The sequence below is a fragment of the Marmota marmota genome, unplaced genomic scaffold (genome assembly GCF_001458135.2).
Source record: "Marmota marmota marmota unplaced genomic scaffold, marMar, whole genome shotgun sequence".
In the NCBI taxonomy this organism is placed as follows: domain Eukaryota; kingdom Metazoa; phylum Chordata; class Mammalia; order Rodentia; family Sciuridae; genus Marmota; species Marmota marmota.
Window position 1 is genome coordinate 22130886 of NW_026000174.1, and position 12364 is coordinate 22143249.

The 12364-nt window shown below is 45.8% G+C and overlaps 1 protein-coding gene across 18 annotated transcripts in view; it reads right to left on the reverse strand.

Moving 5' to 3' along the window:
- Positions 1-2562: 2562 nt before the first annotated feature.
- The window catches only part of Dennd2b (DENN domain containing 2B), a 152314-nt gene continuing 142512 nt past the window's right edge, over positions 2563-12364 (reverse strand). For 17 of the 18 annotated variants that reach the window (XM_048788296.1, XM_048788292.1, XM_048788291.1 and 14 more), the window contains 7 exons: positions 11080-11228; positions 7471-7648; positions 7142-7183; positions 5768-5879; positions 4866-5105; positions 3931-4017; positions 2563-3348 (listed from right to left, as the gene is read on the reverse strand). In XM_048788296.1, coding sequence (XP_048644253.1) covers positions 3314-3348; positions 3931-4017; positions 4866-5105; positions 5768-5879; positions 7142-7183; positions 7471-7648; positions 11080-11228 — 843 coding nt within the window. In that variant the 3' untranslated portion in view covers positions 2563-3313. Of the gene's footprint in view, positions 3349-3930; positions 4018-4865; positions 5106-5266; positions 5658-5767; positions 5880-7141; positions 7184-7470; positions 7649-11079; positions 11229-12364 lie in introns of those variants that run through there. The other variant, XM_048788304.1, reaches the window with a different exon arrangement.

The window sequence follows — 12364 nt, forward strand, 5'->3', positions numbered from 1 at the left end:
TTTGGTTTTTGTCATAATCATATGGGGGAAGCTACCAGGGATGCTAAATGTTCTGCAATATGTGGGTTGGTCCTTCACAACAAACATACAACTTAGAATTTAAATTCCATTTACAGGTTAGGAAGGTCTCCCCAAGGCTAGGGATGTGGCTCAAGTAGTAGCACGCTTGCCTGGCATACATGAGGCACTGGGCTCGATCCTTAGCACCACAAAGAAATAAAATAAGGATATTGTGTCCACCTAAAAGCTAAAAAATAAATATTTAAAAAAAAAGGTCTCCCCACCCAGAGATTTTATATACTTTCCAGTTTTCTAGGATTCCAGGGTAATCTTGTACATTACAAAGTGCAGGCATGGAGATTGAAGCAAGAGGATTATAAATTTGAGGCCAGCCTCAGCAACTTAGCAAGGCCCTAAGCAATTTAACAAGACGCTGTCTTTTGAAATAAAAAGTCTGGGTAGCTCAATAATAAAATCACCCCTGGGTTAAATCCTCAGTACTCACACACAAAAAAATATTGATTTCAGAAAACTCCTTTGAGCAAAATCAGATATGATTGCTAATACAGCATACTTGCCTACATAATATGCAACTCATATTCACAGTGATTCTATGTATAGGTTTAGATATGTAACTTCATTGTATCTTCTAGTACAGGTGTGCCCAAGCATTTACATATTTATTTTAAAACAAATTACTTTCTTTTTATTTCTCTTCTTATAGTTAAAAAAGTTGTGTTGTCTATGGATTTCATTTCAGGACAATGAAGAGGTGAGTTACAGTACTTGCTATTTGGAAGAAAAAAAATTGAATCTATAGGGTTGAGTCCTTGGTTTAGGGGTCTAGAGATTGTATGAAAGCAGAACTTGGAAAGAGGACTTGAACACTTTTTGTGAACTCCAAACTAGACCAACTGTATTCAAGCCCTTCCCCATAAAGCTGTGCCTTGGCCATAGTGATGACTCTAGCAAGCCACTGTATGCCAATGTCCATTTTCTAAGTTAGGATAAGAGCTTCAGCCACAGGAGGAAGGAGACATGCCCTTCTGGCATTCACCCAGGGTTGATAGACTATTTTTAAGATGTTTCAAACTTTACAAAAAACAATAATAATTTGCACCTCTGTCTTGTCATCTGATCACATGTCTGAAGGTACTTTAGGGTCACATAAAAAGGGGTTGGAGGTGGGCATGCTGGCACAAGTCTGTAATCCCAGTGGTTCTGAAGGCTGAGGCAGGAAGATCAAGAATTCAAAGCCAGCCTCAGCAAAAGCATGGCACTTAGCAACTCAGTGAGACCCTGTCTCTAAATAAAATACAAAATAGGGCTGGGGATGTGGCTCACTCTGGTTGAGTCCTGTGAGTTCATTCCTCAGTACCAAAAAAAAGACAGGGTTAGGGAGAAAGAGCAAGAACACCTTTGGGGAACCAGATATTTATTTTTATTAAGGAATCATCCTCTGTCATGAAGCCCAGGCTGAGTTAACAGTGATGAGTACTGGGGTTTGCTACACACTACTATGAATTTTCTAGTTAGTCCTTCTTTTTTCTTCTTTTTTTTTCCCTTATGCTGGGGATTGAACCCAGGGCCTTGTGCATTCAAGGCAAGCACTCTGCCAACTGAGCTCCTCCCCCAGCCCATAGTTAATCCCTCTTATTTCTCATCCTCAACTGAAAACCCAGATTTATGAGGCCTCAATCCCTCCCTTTCTATTCCTGGCAAATGCCAAGGCCAATTTTGTAGGAAGCTTTTTCCAGAGAAGGTGATTTTGTCTCCTCAGAAGACAAACACTTAACTTGGCTTTATGATTCCCATTCTAGGGACAGGCTGGGACCTGTGTAGGTGTCAGTGGAGATGAGGGAAGAAAACTCCTGATTAAATAGGCTATGGTGGAAGGTTACAAAACCTTCACAGTTCAATCCTACCAGACCCAAACCCAGAATCAGTGAAGAGAGTTCCATAAATGCCTCATCTTGGGCATTTTCAAGGTCTCTACTTTCTATTTTCAAGGTCTTGGTGGGGTAGAGAGCCTAAGTCACCATTTTCCCCCACCCTGCTTCTTTCCTTCCTCTTCATGGAATATACTAGGACTTTCTGGATGCAAAAGAGGGTTCCGAAGGAAAAACTATTCACAGAATGACATGGAAGCATCACAGGCAGTGGGTCAAGGGTATGAGCCACCCCAGGGTTGGCAATGGTTGTCAGGATACCCAATGGTGTCTTAAGGGCTTCAGAATGAATACCAAAATGTTAAGATTCACCTAATGATAGAGGCAGAGGGCAAGAAGTATTATTTCCATCACTGGAAACACTCTATTTGAGTCTGAAAAGTAGGCTACTGGAGAGGGAAGCCGAAGGAGAACAATGTAAGACCTGTCATACAACCAGGCCAAGAGAACTCTATATCAGGGGTGGTCAGTGACCCATAATAAAACTAACCCCTTATCAAGTGCTCAGCTTCCTTGATGGTATTTCATCCCTGATTGACCTGTCTCAGCCCATTCCCAGAAGAGACAACTCCAGATAATAAAGCCAAGGAACACATGGGCTCTTGGGCCCAAATGACTGTACATTGTTTATTGAGAACACCTGTAGATGGTGGGAAGGAGGGATGCCCTGTACCGCATCATGGCCACCACTGACTGGGAGCCAGGCCCAGAGAGCACAGGCAGAGCTGGGGGCTGGGCTTCCCACGACTCACTGACCATCTCTGAGGGGAGGAGGAACAAGAGAGAACCAGGCCCAAGAGCCTGATGCCATGTTGCAAATGGAAAATGAATGGCCTTTGCCTTTCAAAAACAGAGGCTTAGGGGAGGGGGACTACTAGAAAAAAATATAAAACTCTAAGATTACAAAAAAAAAAAAAAAAAAAGTCCTCCTGTACATCATAACAAGATAGCACTCGCTCTCCAGAGCCCAAGACTGGCAGCAGGGGCCCCAGGCAGGCAGGCCAAAAGCCTCCAGGGAAGATCAGTGGTTTGGCTGAGACAGTCAGCTGCACATAATTGGCCAGTCACCAGCACCCAGCAAAACTCCATCCATGCTCAGACAGGGCAGGAAAGCACCCGGCCACTTGGGAATATACAAATATTTATCAGATTCTCTTTGCTTGTTACAAAAACAGTTAAAAGAAAGCTTACAGCAGATTATTTACAAACAGTATCCTGGGATATGGTGAAGGCACAGGTGGGCTGGCTTGGAGGTGGGTCTGTGGGAGCAGAGCAGACTCAGTAGCCCAGAAAGTCCCAGGCTGGGCCCTCTCCCTAGGCTCCAGGTTCTGCAAGGCATTGGACTCTGCTACTGGAAAAGGGGTTTAATTCTTTTTATGAAGAAACTTCATTTTGTTGCCTGTGGGCCAGAGAGGGCAATAGTAAGAATATTAAATGATATTTCTTCCAACCTCATTCCCACTCCTTGCAACCCTACCCTTACCAGTAAGAAACAATTAGAAAAACTACAGTACAGCTATGATAGCTCTCATCAGTGTAGTGAAAACATTCCAAAATAAGGGCACCAAGTATTAATCACTGTGTGGCTTTGGGAAAGCCACTTCACCTGCCTGGCCTCAATTTCCCTTTAAACTGAGAGATGCTATTATTCTGTGATCTAGCTGGCTGAGCTTCTTGATGTGGTGGAGATTTACTGGAAGGGCAAAGCTCATTGGTCCTAACAATCCTCATATTCACACAGGAAGTCAAGCATCCTAAAAGACTTAGGTGATAATCCTTGGTTTCTCTTTGTTCTGAAGTTTGGTAAGTCTTGGGCTAAATGCCCTTGGAGTAATGGCTGGGAACCTTCTCTTCATTCCCCAAGATATTTCTTCCTGTTCTCTATGGCACTACATAAATACCTGTTGTCACTAATTTAGAGTGTTTGGGGATGCAGATGCTCTCCCTCCTTGATGAATATCTATATCATTTATCTACTTACCCAAACCTCGGAGAAACTTATTCATTCCACTTTGCTCAGTATCAGGGAGCTCCTCTAAGTACTGTTCTACTCGCTGCTCAAAGAGACCTGGTTAAGAGAAGAAATAGGAACATGGAAAAGAACAGTCACTGGAAGTCTGTATGATGAACCATGGGTCAGATATGCCAAAAGAGAAGTAAAGCATCTGGGATTATAATTCATAAGAACATTTTATCAGAATTCAGACTGGCTCATCTAAAATATTATAAGTAGCATCTCATAGATGTTCTCTACTGACAGCAAGAAAACCCTCCATAGCCTGCCTGGGGTGCACATTATGGTGAAGATCCTGTTCTACATTTCAGAGCAGCCCACAGTGGAAATCTCTAGCTTCTTACAATTCTACCATGTTGTTCCCAACAGTTTTGTTAAACTAAATAGGTAGTATCAGTGGACAGAAGAAATAATATCCCTTGAGGTTAGATATGAAGTCTTGAGGTTAAAAAAAAATGCTAGAGAGATGCTAAAATAACTAGAGACAGATAACCATCTAGCCTTGAATGGGGACTCCCAACAACCTAACACAGCTAGTCTAATTATCTCTAAAGAAATTCCTAACCCCTGGGTCTTCAGAAGTTTCCAAATTTCTTAACCTGGTTCTTTTCTCTGAACAAGATAGCTATCTGAGCAATCAGTGTCAGGATGCTCCTAGGTGGAGCATTTGTAATCCCACTATCTAGCCACATGGCTCCCATCTGTGCACAGCCTTGTGAAAAGCATTTACTGGGACAGGGAAAGAAGAGAACCCCTTGAAAATTTCTATCAGAAGAGAAAAAGTCCGACCCTAGCTGACATCCAAGAGCTTCCATCACAGTAGCTAGTTATTCAGCTTTGCTGGCAAAAATAGTTTAGAGAAGAAGGCCCATAACCCCCATCCCAAGCTCCTCTGGCCTTACCCTTTGCCCGACATTTCCTTAGCTCCCTGTCTTGGATGAAGCCAGCAAACATTTGAGACTCCATAAAAACTTCGAGAAACCGGCGGATGCTTTTGGAGGCTACAGACTTGCGGAAGGCCTCACGCTGAAAGGCCCTCTCCCCTTTCTCACTCTGGGTCAGAAAGAGGGAGTAGTGCCCAATAGTTTCCACAAAGAACCGGATAAACACCTCTGACACAAGCCCATTGAGGGTATTACATTCTGGAAGGGAAAAAGCAAATCTTGAGGTTCAGGCTGAGAGCTATAGGGCCTCCCAATCTCTGGTTGGTGTAGTCTCCCTCTCCCCAACAAAACTTCCAGCCAGCACCACTTATCTGTTCTTTTTTTTTTTTTTAATTTATTTATTTTTCTATCTATTTATTTACTTATTTTATGTGGTTCTGAGGATCAAGCCCAGTGCCTCACACATGCTAGGCAAGCACTCTACGACTGAGCCACAACCCCAGCCCCCACTTATCTGTTCTTGAAACTCTCTAGTGCTCACAGGCTGTGAACTACCCCTGAGCTCTTTGAGGTCATAAATTGTACTTCAGCAAATGCTTGCAAATGAATGAAAGTAGAAATCAGAGATTACAGCATCACTTTCCCCACATCCCTCACTTTAAGTGATTTTCCTGGCTTCCCATGAAGAGGAAGTTCCTTCCATCTCCTGCAGTGGCTTATGGCAAGCTGAAGAGGAGGACCAATTAGTTTCCTATCAGCCAAAAGAGACTCTGTTGTTGCCATGTCTTTGGATTTTCCTTCCAAAACCTCCTGGAGTAGAAAAGGTACTAGAGTGAGACCAAGGTCCTACACTTGGAGCCTTATTAGCCAGAAAGGTCTGGTATAGACCAGAGCCAGATCTGCCAGGGAAGCCTTCTCACCATCATCGGAGTCACTGTCTGAGTCCTGGGAGATGAGTTCATTCTTCCGCTCTAGAGCCTGCTCCAGAGCTGCTTGTAACTTCCTAGGTAACAACGTGTCTTCATCATCCATCTGCAGGAGAAGGAAGACACAGAGATAATAATCACAGCTGAGATTGATGAATATTTACTGTATGTTAAGTTTGTACAAAAACTTAAATATAAAATTCCATTTAATTCTCCCAATAACTCCAATACTATATTATCAGCCTCATTTTATGATGAGAAACTGAAGCACAGAAATGTTAGAAACATGCCCAGGTTACAAAGATTAAAAAATATCAGAAAAAGGGCCAGGGATGTGGCTCAGTGGTGAAGTGCTTGCCTAGCATGAGAAAGGTCCTGGGTTAAATCCCCAGTACTAAAAAAAAAAAAAGACAAGCAATTTAATTGCCAGGTGCAGTGGTGCACACCTATAATCCCAGTGCCTCAGGAGGCTGAAGCAGGAGAATCACAAGTTCAAAACTAGCCTTAGCAACTTAGGCTCTAAGCAATTTAGTGAGACCCTGTCTCCAAAAAGAAAGAAAGAAAGAAAGAAAAAAGGCTGGGGATGTGGCTCAGTGCTTAAGCACCTAAGCATCCCTGGGCTCAATCCGTAAAAGAAAAAAAAATGGCAGAGCTCATCATGGCCAAAATCAATGTTTCTCCATCTCTTCAGGTGTAAAGTACAGTGAGCTCAAGAAAGGGCGACTGGCCCAACCTGCGTCTTTATATGAGGCTGGGCTGTCATTCCTGTCTACATTCTGGTTCAGTGTCCATATATTGATATCTTGCACCTGGGAATCCTCAGCTCTATCAGTGGAATGTAATAATAGACTGTCCAATCCCAGAGGAGACACACTGAGGTATGTTCCTTATAGAAAGCCAGTAGGATTACCATGAATAATAAAGGCTTTCTACAGTTATCAACAATGATTGCAAACTTGAAATTACAAAGCAAACTCTAGTGATCTGTGTAATCCCCAACAACATTTTAAGGCAGGTATTATCACCATCTCTGCTTTGCAGATGAGAGCACTGGCTCAGAGAAGTTCAGAGGCCTGTCCAAGACCATGTGGCTCAAAGGTGGCAGAGCCCAGAGGTCAAGTCTTCAGACTCCCAGGCCCTGTTGTTCACACTTCCATACTGCCTTCCAGAAGCTAATGATGCCAACCAGAAAGGCTTGCTGAGGTCAAGATCAACTTCTCCAGGCCCTGTCTACTGTGAGTATAGAGCCTGGAGCTCAGCAGACAGACTGTGAAGGTTGAGTTGCATGATGGTGCAGGATGCTTCGGAGCCTGAGTCTGACAAGCACCCAGCCAAGGGTAGGCACTGTCTGCATTGCATTGCTCTTACCTGTCGGATGAACCGGTCAGATCCCAGATTCACCATCAGTGCCTGAGAAAAGGAGTCATTAGTGGCAGTGGTTCAGGGAATAAGTCCTGCAATGCCCTCTGCCAAGCCTCCAGACCCCCCCCCCGCACCCCCAAATATTCCCAGGGTCAGATGTCAGGAATAGTTCCAGCAGGGATAAACCTCCAGGCAAGAGAGGACAAGAACTTGGATAGAGAAGCCTAGAGGCCACAAGTTCCTAGTAGTCTTTCTCCCTTCCCCCTCTGTTCTCCTAGGGCTTTGTTCCTTCCCCCCACAACCCTTCCCCCCAACTGGTTCCCTAGGTAGCCCACCTCCTCCACAGGCAGCTCCTTCAGTTTGGGGAGGGAGCTGGAGAGCAGGCCAACCAGGAAGGGGGTGGGACAGCAGACGATGTCAATCATGGAGGCCGGGAGGACAGGAATGAAGGTGTGCTGCCAGGAGAAGGGGTAGAGCAAGGCCACCACCGCATGGGAACAGCTGGACAGGGTACTAATGGACAGACAGACAGAACACCTGAGCCCAGGCCCAGCACTTTAGGAAAAGGGTAATTAGAGCCTGCTGGGAGCTCAGGACACATTTTGATATTAAACCTCCCAGTGTAACAAAAATGCTAATGGGATTCAGGGGTCTGAGTCAGCCCCTAAAAGTGGAGAAGCCGTGCCTACCCATTACTAAGGGCTTCAAGGACACTGGTGCTACTCTTTTTGGGGACTCTCTCTTGCATACATGTACACACACACAAAGGGCCACCCAGATGCACAAGTAGGCCTGAGCTGGTGGATTTATCAGCTCAAGACGGGGAGTACAAAGGGTAACATGGGCAAGAGTTCATCATAAATTAATAGTCTGTAAGACCCAGAAGGTCTTGCAGAGGTCATCATACCAGTTCCACATTTCAAAGCTGGGGCCAGAGATATCAGGGTCAGTTTGATCATAAGTGGAAGAACTGGGACACAACCTGTTTTGCTATTTCCAAGCCCAACACTACTACTGCTCTGCCCTCTTGCTTTCCACTCCTCCCGATGACAATCATCTGACTGAGGAGGGCGTGCAGAGAAATCAGAAGGTAAGGTTCGTACCATTCTTGGCAGGCTAAAGGTACCCATTCCCCTCTTTCCTCTCAGGTCCCTATAAGGTCATCCCTCTCCTGCCCTGGAGGGGGCTCCACACCCACAGGGATACTAGTCAAGCTGAATAACCAATGAGAGACAGAAGTGGGACTGGGTGCACAGAAGTGGGACTGTGCACAAGTAGGTACACAGTCCCCACAAGTGCTGAGGACTGGTGTGGGGATCCAGTAAAGACAGAAAAAACACTGGCCTCAAGGGCCCCCATCACTTAGTAGGAAAGTCAAAGATCATCCCTTAAAAGCAAGATCCCCATCTCATTAAAAAAACAAAACAACAACAAGGAAAAAAAAAACCTCCCTCTTAGGGCCCATATGACAGATGAGGACACAGGGTCCTATAGTCCGGCTCATTTTCAAACATGATACTACCTCTGCATCACTGACCCCACCTATCAGACATAAAAGCTCTGGCTACCTGAGCAGCTGTGGTAGGACTCTCACTCTTTACTTTTAACTACCACCAGAGAGGGAACCTGGATCCCATCTATGAAAAAAACAAACCCCTTTTTCTAGAAGGACCTCTATATATTCACAAATGCTTGTCAGCCAGGGCCTTGCATGGCTGTCCTGCCCCCCTTTGGACACCTAAAATACTACTTGGTCTATAGACAGAGACACATGTCCTGGCTTGATAGCCTCTACCCTAGAGAAAGCATGAGAGTCATCTGGAAAGACCTGGAAAAGGGCAATCAGGGGCTGAGGTTGTAGCTCAGTGGTAAAGCACTCACCTAGCACATAAAAGGTTCCTCAGCACCACATAAAAATAAATAAAATAAATAAATAAATAAAGATATTGTGTCCATCTACAACTGAAAATAAAAGGCGGGGGGGGGGGGGGGCTATCAGGCTCAGAGGACACACTGATCCCCACAATCCCCTCCAAGGAGCCAAAAGCTTGGAGGCAAAAGGTTTCATAAAACCTCTAGGGCCAATTAATGCAAAACCATCTTCCCACAAATATATCAGAACAATTCCAGAGTGATAAAGGACTTGTGGAAAACCTAAAATGTGGACATGAGCTGCATTAGCTGGCTAGACCTACCACAGTTCAGCCTCCATATTCCATCATATCACAGGGCTGCCCACCCTTCCCCAGTCTAATCAGGTAGACCAAAATGAGGAGAACAAACATCTTTTCTAAGACCCAGGACAGGCAGAACTTGAAATGTTGACTGGACCAAGAACAGTACCCTGGAGTATTTTCCTTCTGGAATGGGCTCAGAGGCAGCTGCAACTACCGGAAACAATAGCTGTATTCAACAACCCTATGGGAGCTGAGCTATGGTGGGGGTGGCAGAGAGGAGGCTCAGCCCCAAGTGGGGGCAAAACCTTCAGGAAAGGAAACCTCAAAGTCCAGGCTCTGTTAGGGCCACTACAGTCTGGCCAGGCCCAAGCACCATAGCTGGGTAGCCAGGGGCCTTGTGACTGACAATGAACATGCCCCAGAAAGAAGAGGCAGGGGTCTCCAGGCGCTGCTATACCCAGCTGATTCCAGCTGCTAGGATGGGTCCCTCCACAAAGACCTGACGGGCCATGAAACACCTAGACCATGGAATACAGAAGCACTGAGGCTGACAGATCATGTGAAGGGCACTGTCCTAGACCCTGGCTATTTCTGAGTCAGCAGCTCTAGCTTTCTTCCTTTATTTTCCTGGGATGAAGACCTGGGTTCCTGCCCCCATTCCCTCTGAAAGCAACTAGAAAACCATTTCTCCTGTTCTTCTCAGTTACCCCCTCATAAATACAGAAGGAAATATCCCAGGGATTTGGGACTTAATGGGGGACAAGCCAGGAAGAGAATTTTTCTTCACTACCTTCATCTCAGCACCTGATACATGATATGGCATATTGCAGGTAGCTTACTGTCTAAATGACTGAATGAATTCTACCACCTTAGAGAAACCAGTGCTTGTGATAAGAGTCTGACAAAAAGAACACACAGCATCGCCAACATTGTATCCTCTTCCTGCCTGCCCCCCCACACACACTTTTTTTTAAAGCTCAGCTACTATGAAGGTTTCTGTCTTCTTCCTTCCTTGAATACTTCATGTTCAGTGACTATCCACTTCTGCCACCCCTCCCATGGTCTCAATCAGACCTCTACCTCAAAAATCACAAATGACAACACTGTGGACCAAGACTTATGATCCACCAGTTATTTCCTTACTTCTCCTAAACCAGCTCCCCCTAGCTCCCTGGTACCTCCAGTCCCTGGACATCTTTGCCCCAGTCTGGTTGGCCAACCTTCTGCAATCATCCTCAATGCACTCACCTCATCCTTCTCCCCCAAGACTCAGCCCTGGGCCATTCCATTCCACTGCCTGTTCCAGGTACACCTCAATCAGCTCCTCACTGACTAGCTCAACACTCTTCATACAACAGCTCTTTCTAGAGTTCACCACCCTCCTCAGCCTATCTCCCACAAAGGTGCCCCTTGTTTCCCACCAGAGGGAATGTGGCCATCAGTCAGAAATCTCCATTTCTTACTCTTTTCCATATAAATATATCTGCAGCTGTGCATTTGTAGCTGCTGCAAAGAAGTGTCTTTCTTCTTCCTCAGGCCAAGTACTCCACTGGGTTCTGAATCATGCCATCTTTTGTGATCTCCAACGCTGCTGCTTCAACCATCCTCTCTTCCCAGGTTTGCGAACTTTTCTCTATTTGGATTTTAACACACACACACCCCCCACACACCAATACTACAGTATGGCACACAACTAGGACTGGTAATCTCTTGAATTAATTAGTGGGTTGCCTCCTCCCTCTTCTTCCATGCCCTGCTGGGCCCTACCTGAGCTTATCTGCTACAAAAATGACCCGGCGCTCCAGCAGCAATGAGGCAAAGATTCGGATAAGCTGGCGCACACTGAGGCAGGTAAAAAGGCACTCAAAGTCCACATGCTCCAGCCGGGAGTCCATGGGCCGCCGCAGCTCTAACACCTGTGGGAGAACAAGAAAGAAGTGGGTGGAAGCAGGCTGGTTGGGGGGCACATGGCAGCTGTTGCCTTTCTCATCCTGTCCTTCCCAGGGTCCCAAAGCCCCCACCACTAAGCAATAAGGCCTGGTCTCCCCTCCCCTAAGGCTATAGCTCTGCTCACATAGTATTCAAACACCAGCCTGCAGGCAAGAGAGTTAACTGTGAAAGTGGGGAGGCTCCAGAGATGGAACTAAGGGACACATACAGGATTTTAGGAAAGGGAGAGTTGACTGCTTTTACGGATAAAAAGAATGAGGACTCATCTGCACAGTCTTCCCCATCCTTTGCTCCTCTCCCCAAGCAAAGGTCTTGGCCCACATGCTAATCAGACACCACTATTCATCATTGCTCTTCAGGCCATAAGAAGAGCAACATCTCCACATCCCAGGATTCTGGTCTCAGCTATCTGTGGAAAGGCAATGCTGCTGTCCTTGTTGCCATTTCCCCTCCCTTTCCTGCTACAGCTTCCTTCCAGAGGCCATTCTGGCCTTTATCTCTATTATCCTAAGACTCATGCCAGGGACAAGGAAAACACAAGGGTTAGCTAGTCTAAAAACCTTGCCAGGAAGCAGGATTATCTTTATCAGGGCTGGGCCAGGCCTAGCTGTCCTCCCTGCAAAGTCTGTTTGTTCCAAGGTCAGTGCCACAGCTCTGGGGGGACTTCTCTGGGGGCAGTCATGGGCGTAAGGGGTAGCAAATGACCCCAGCTATGACAGTGGGAGCAGCTACTAATACTGAGGCTGTGCCAAAGCAGCTGTGGCTGGGGTCTACCTAGTCTCATTCTTTGTTCTTCAGTGTCTGTGGGCAACAGGCTTCCTGAGAACTGGGGTGAAAAATTCAAATACCCTCTTATAGCCCTATGATATCAGCACTAACTCTTCTTTCTCCCCACCCTCTCTGGGTTAGGGATCAAACCCAGGGCCAAAAGTATGCTAGGCAGGCATGCTACCACTGCACCAGATATCCCCAGCAAGAGATAACTCTTTTTAAGGGGTATTTACCCCACGCCACCTCATTTGTTCCTTGAGGTCTAAGCAAATGAAAGAATTCTAACTCCTAGCTCAGTATTCATTCCTCTGAGCCCTAGAAAAGCAGCAAA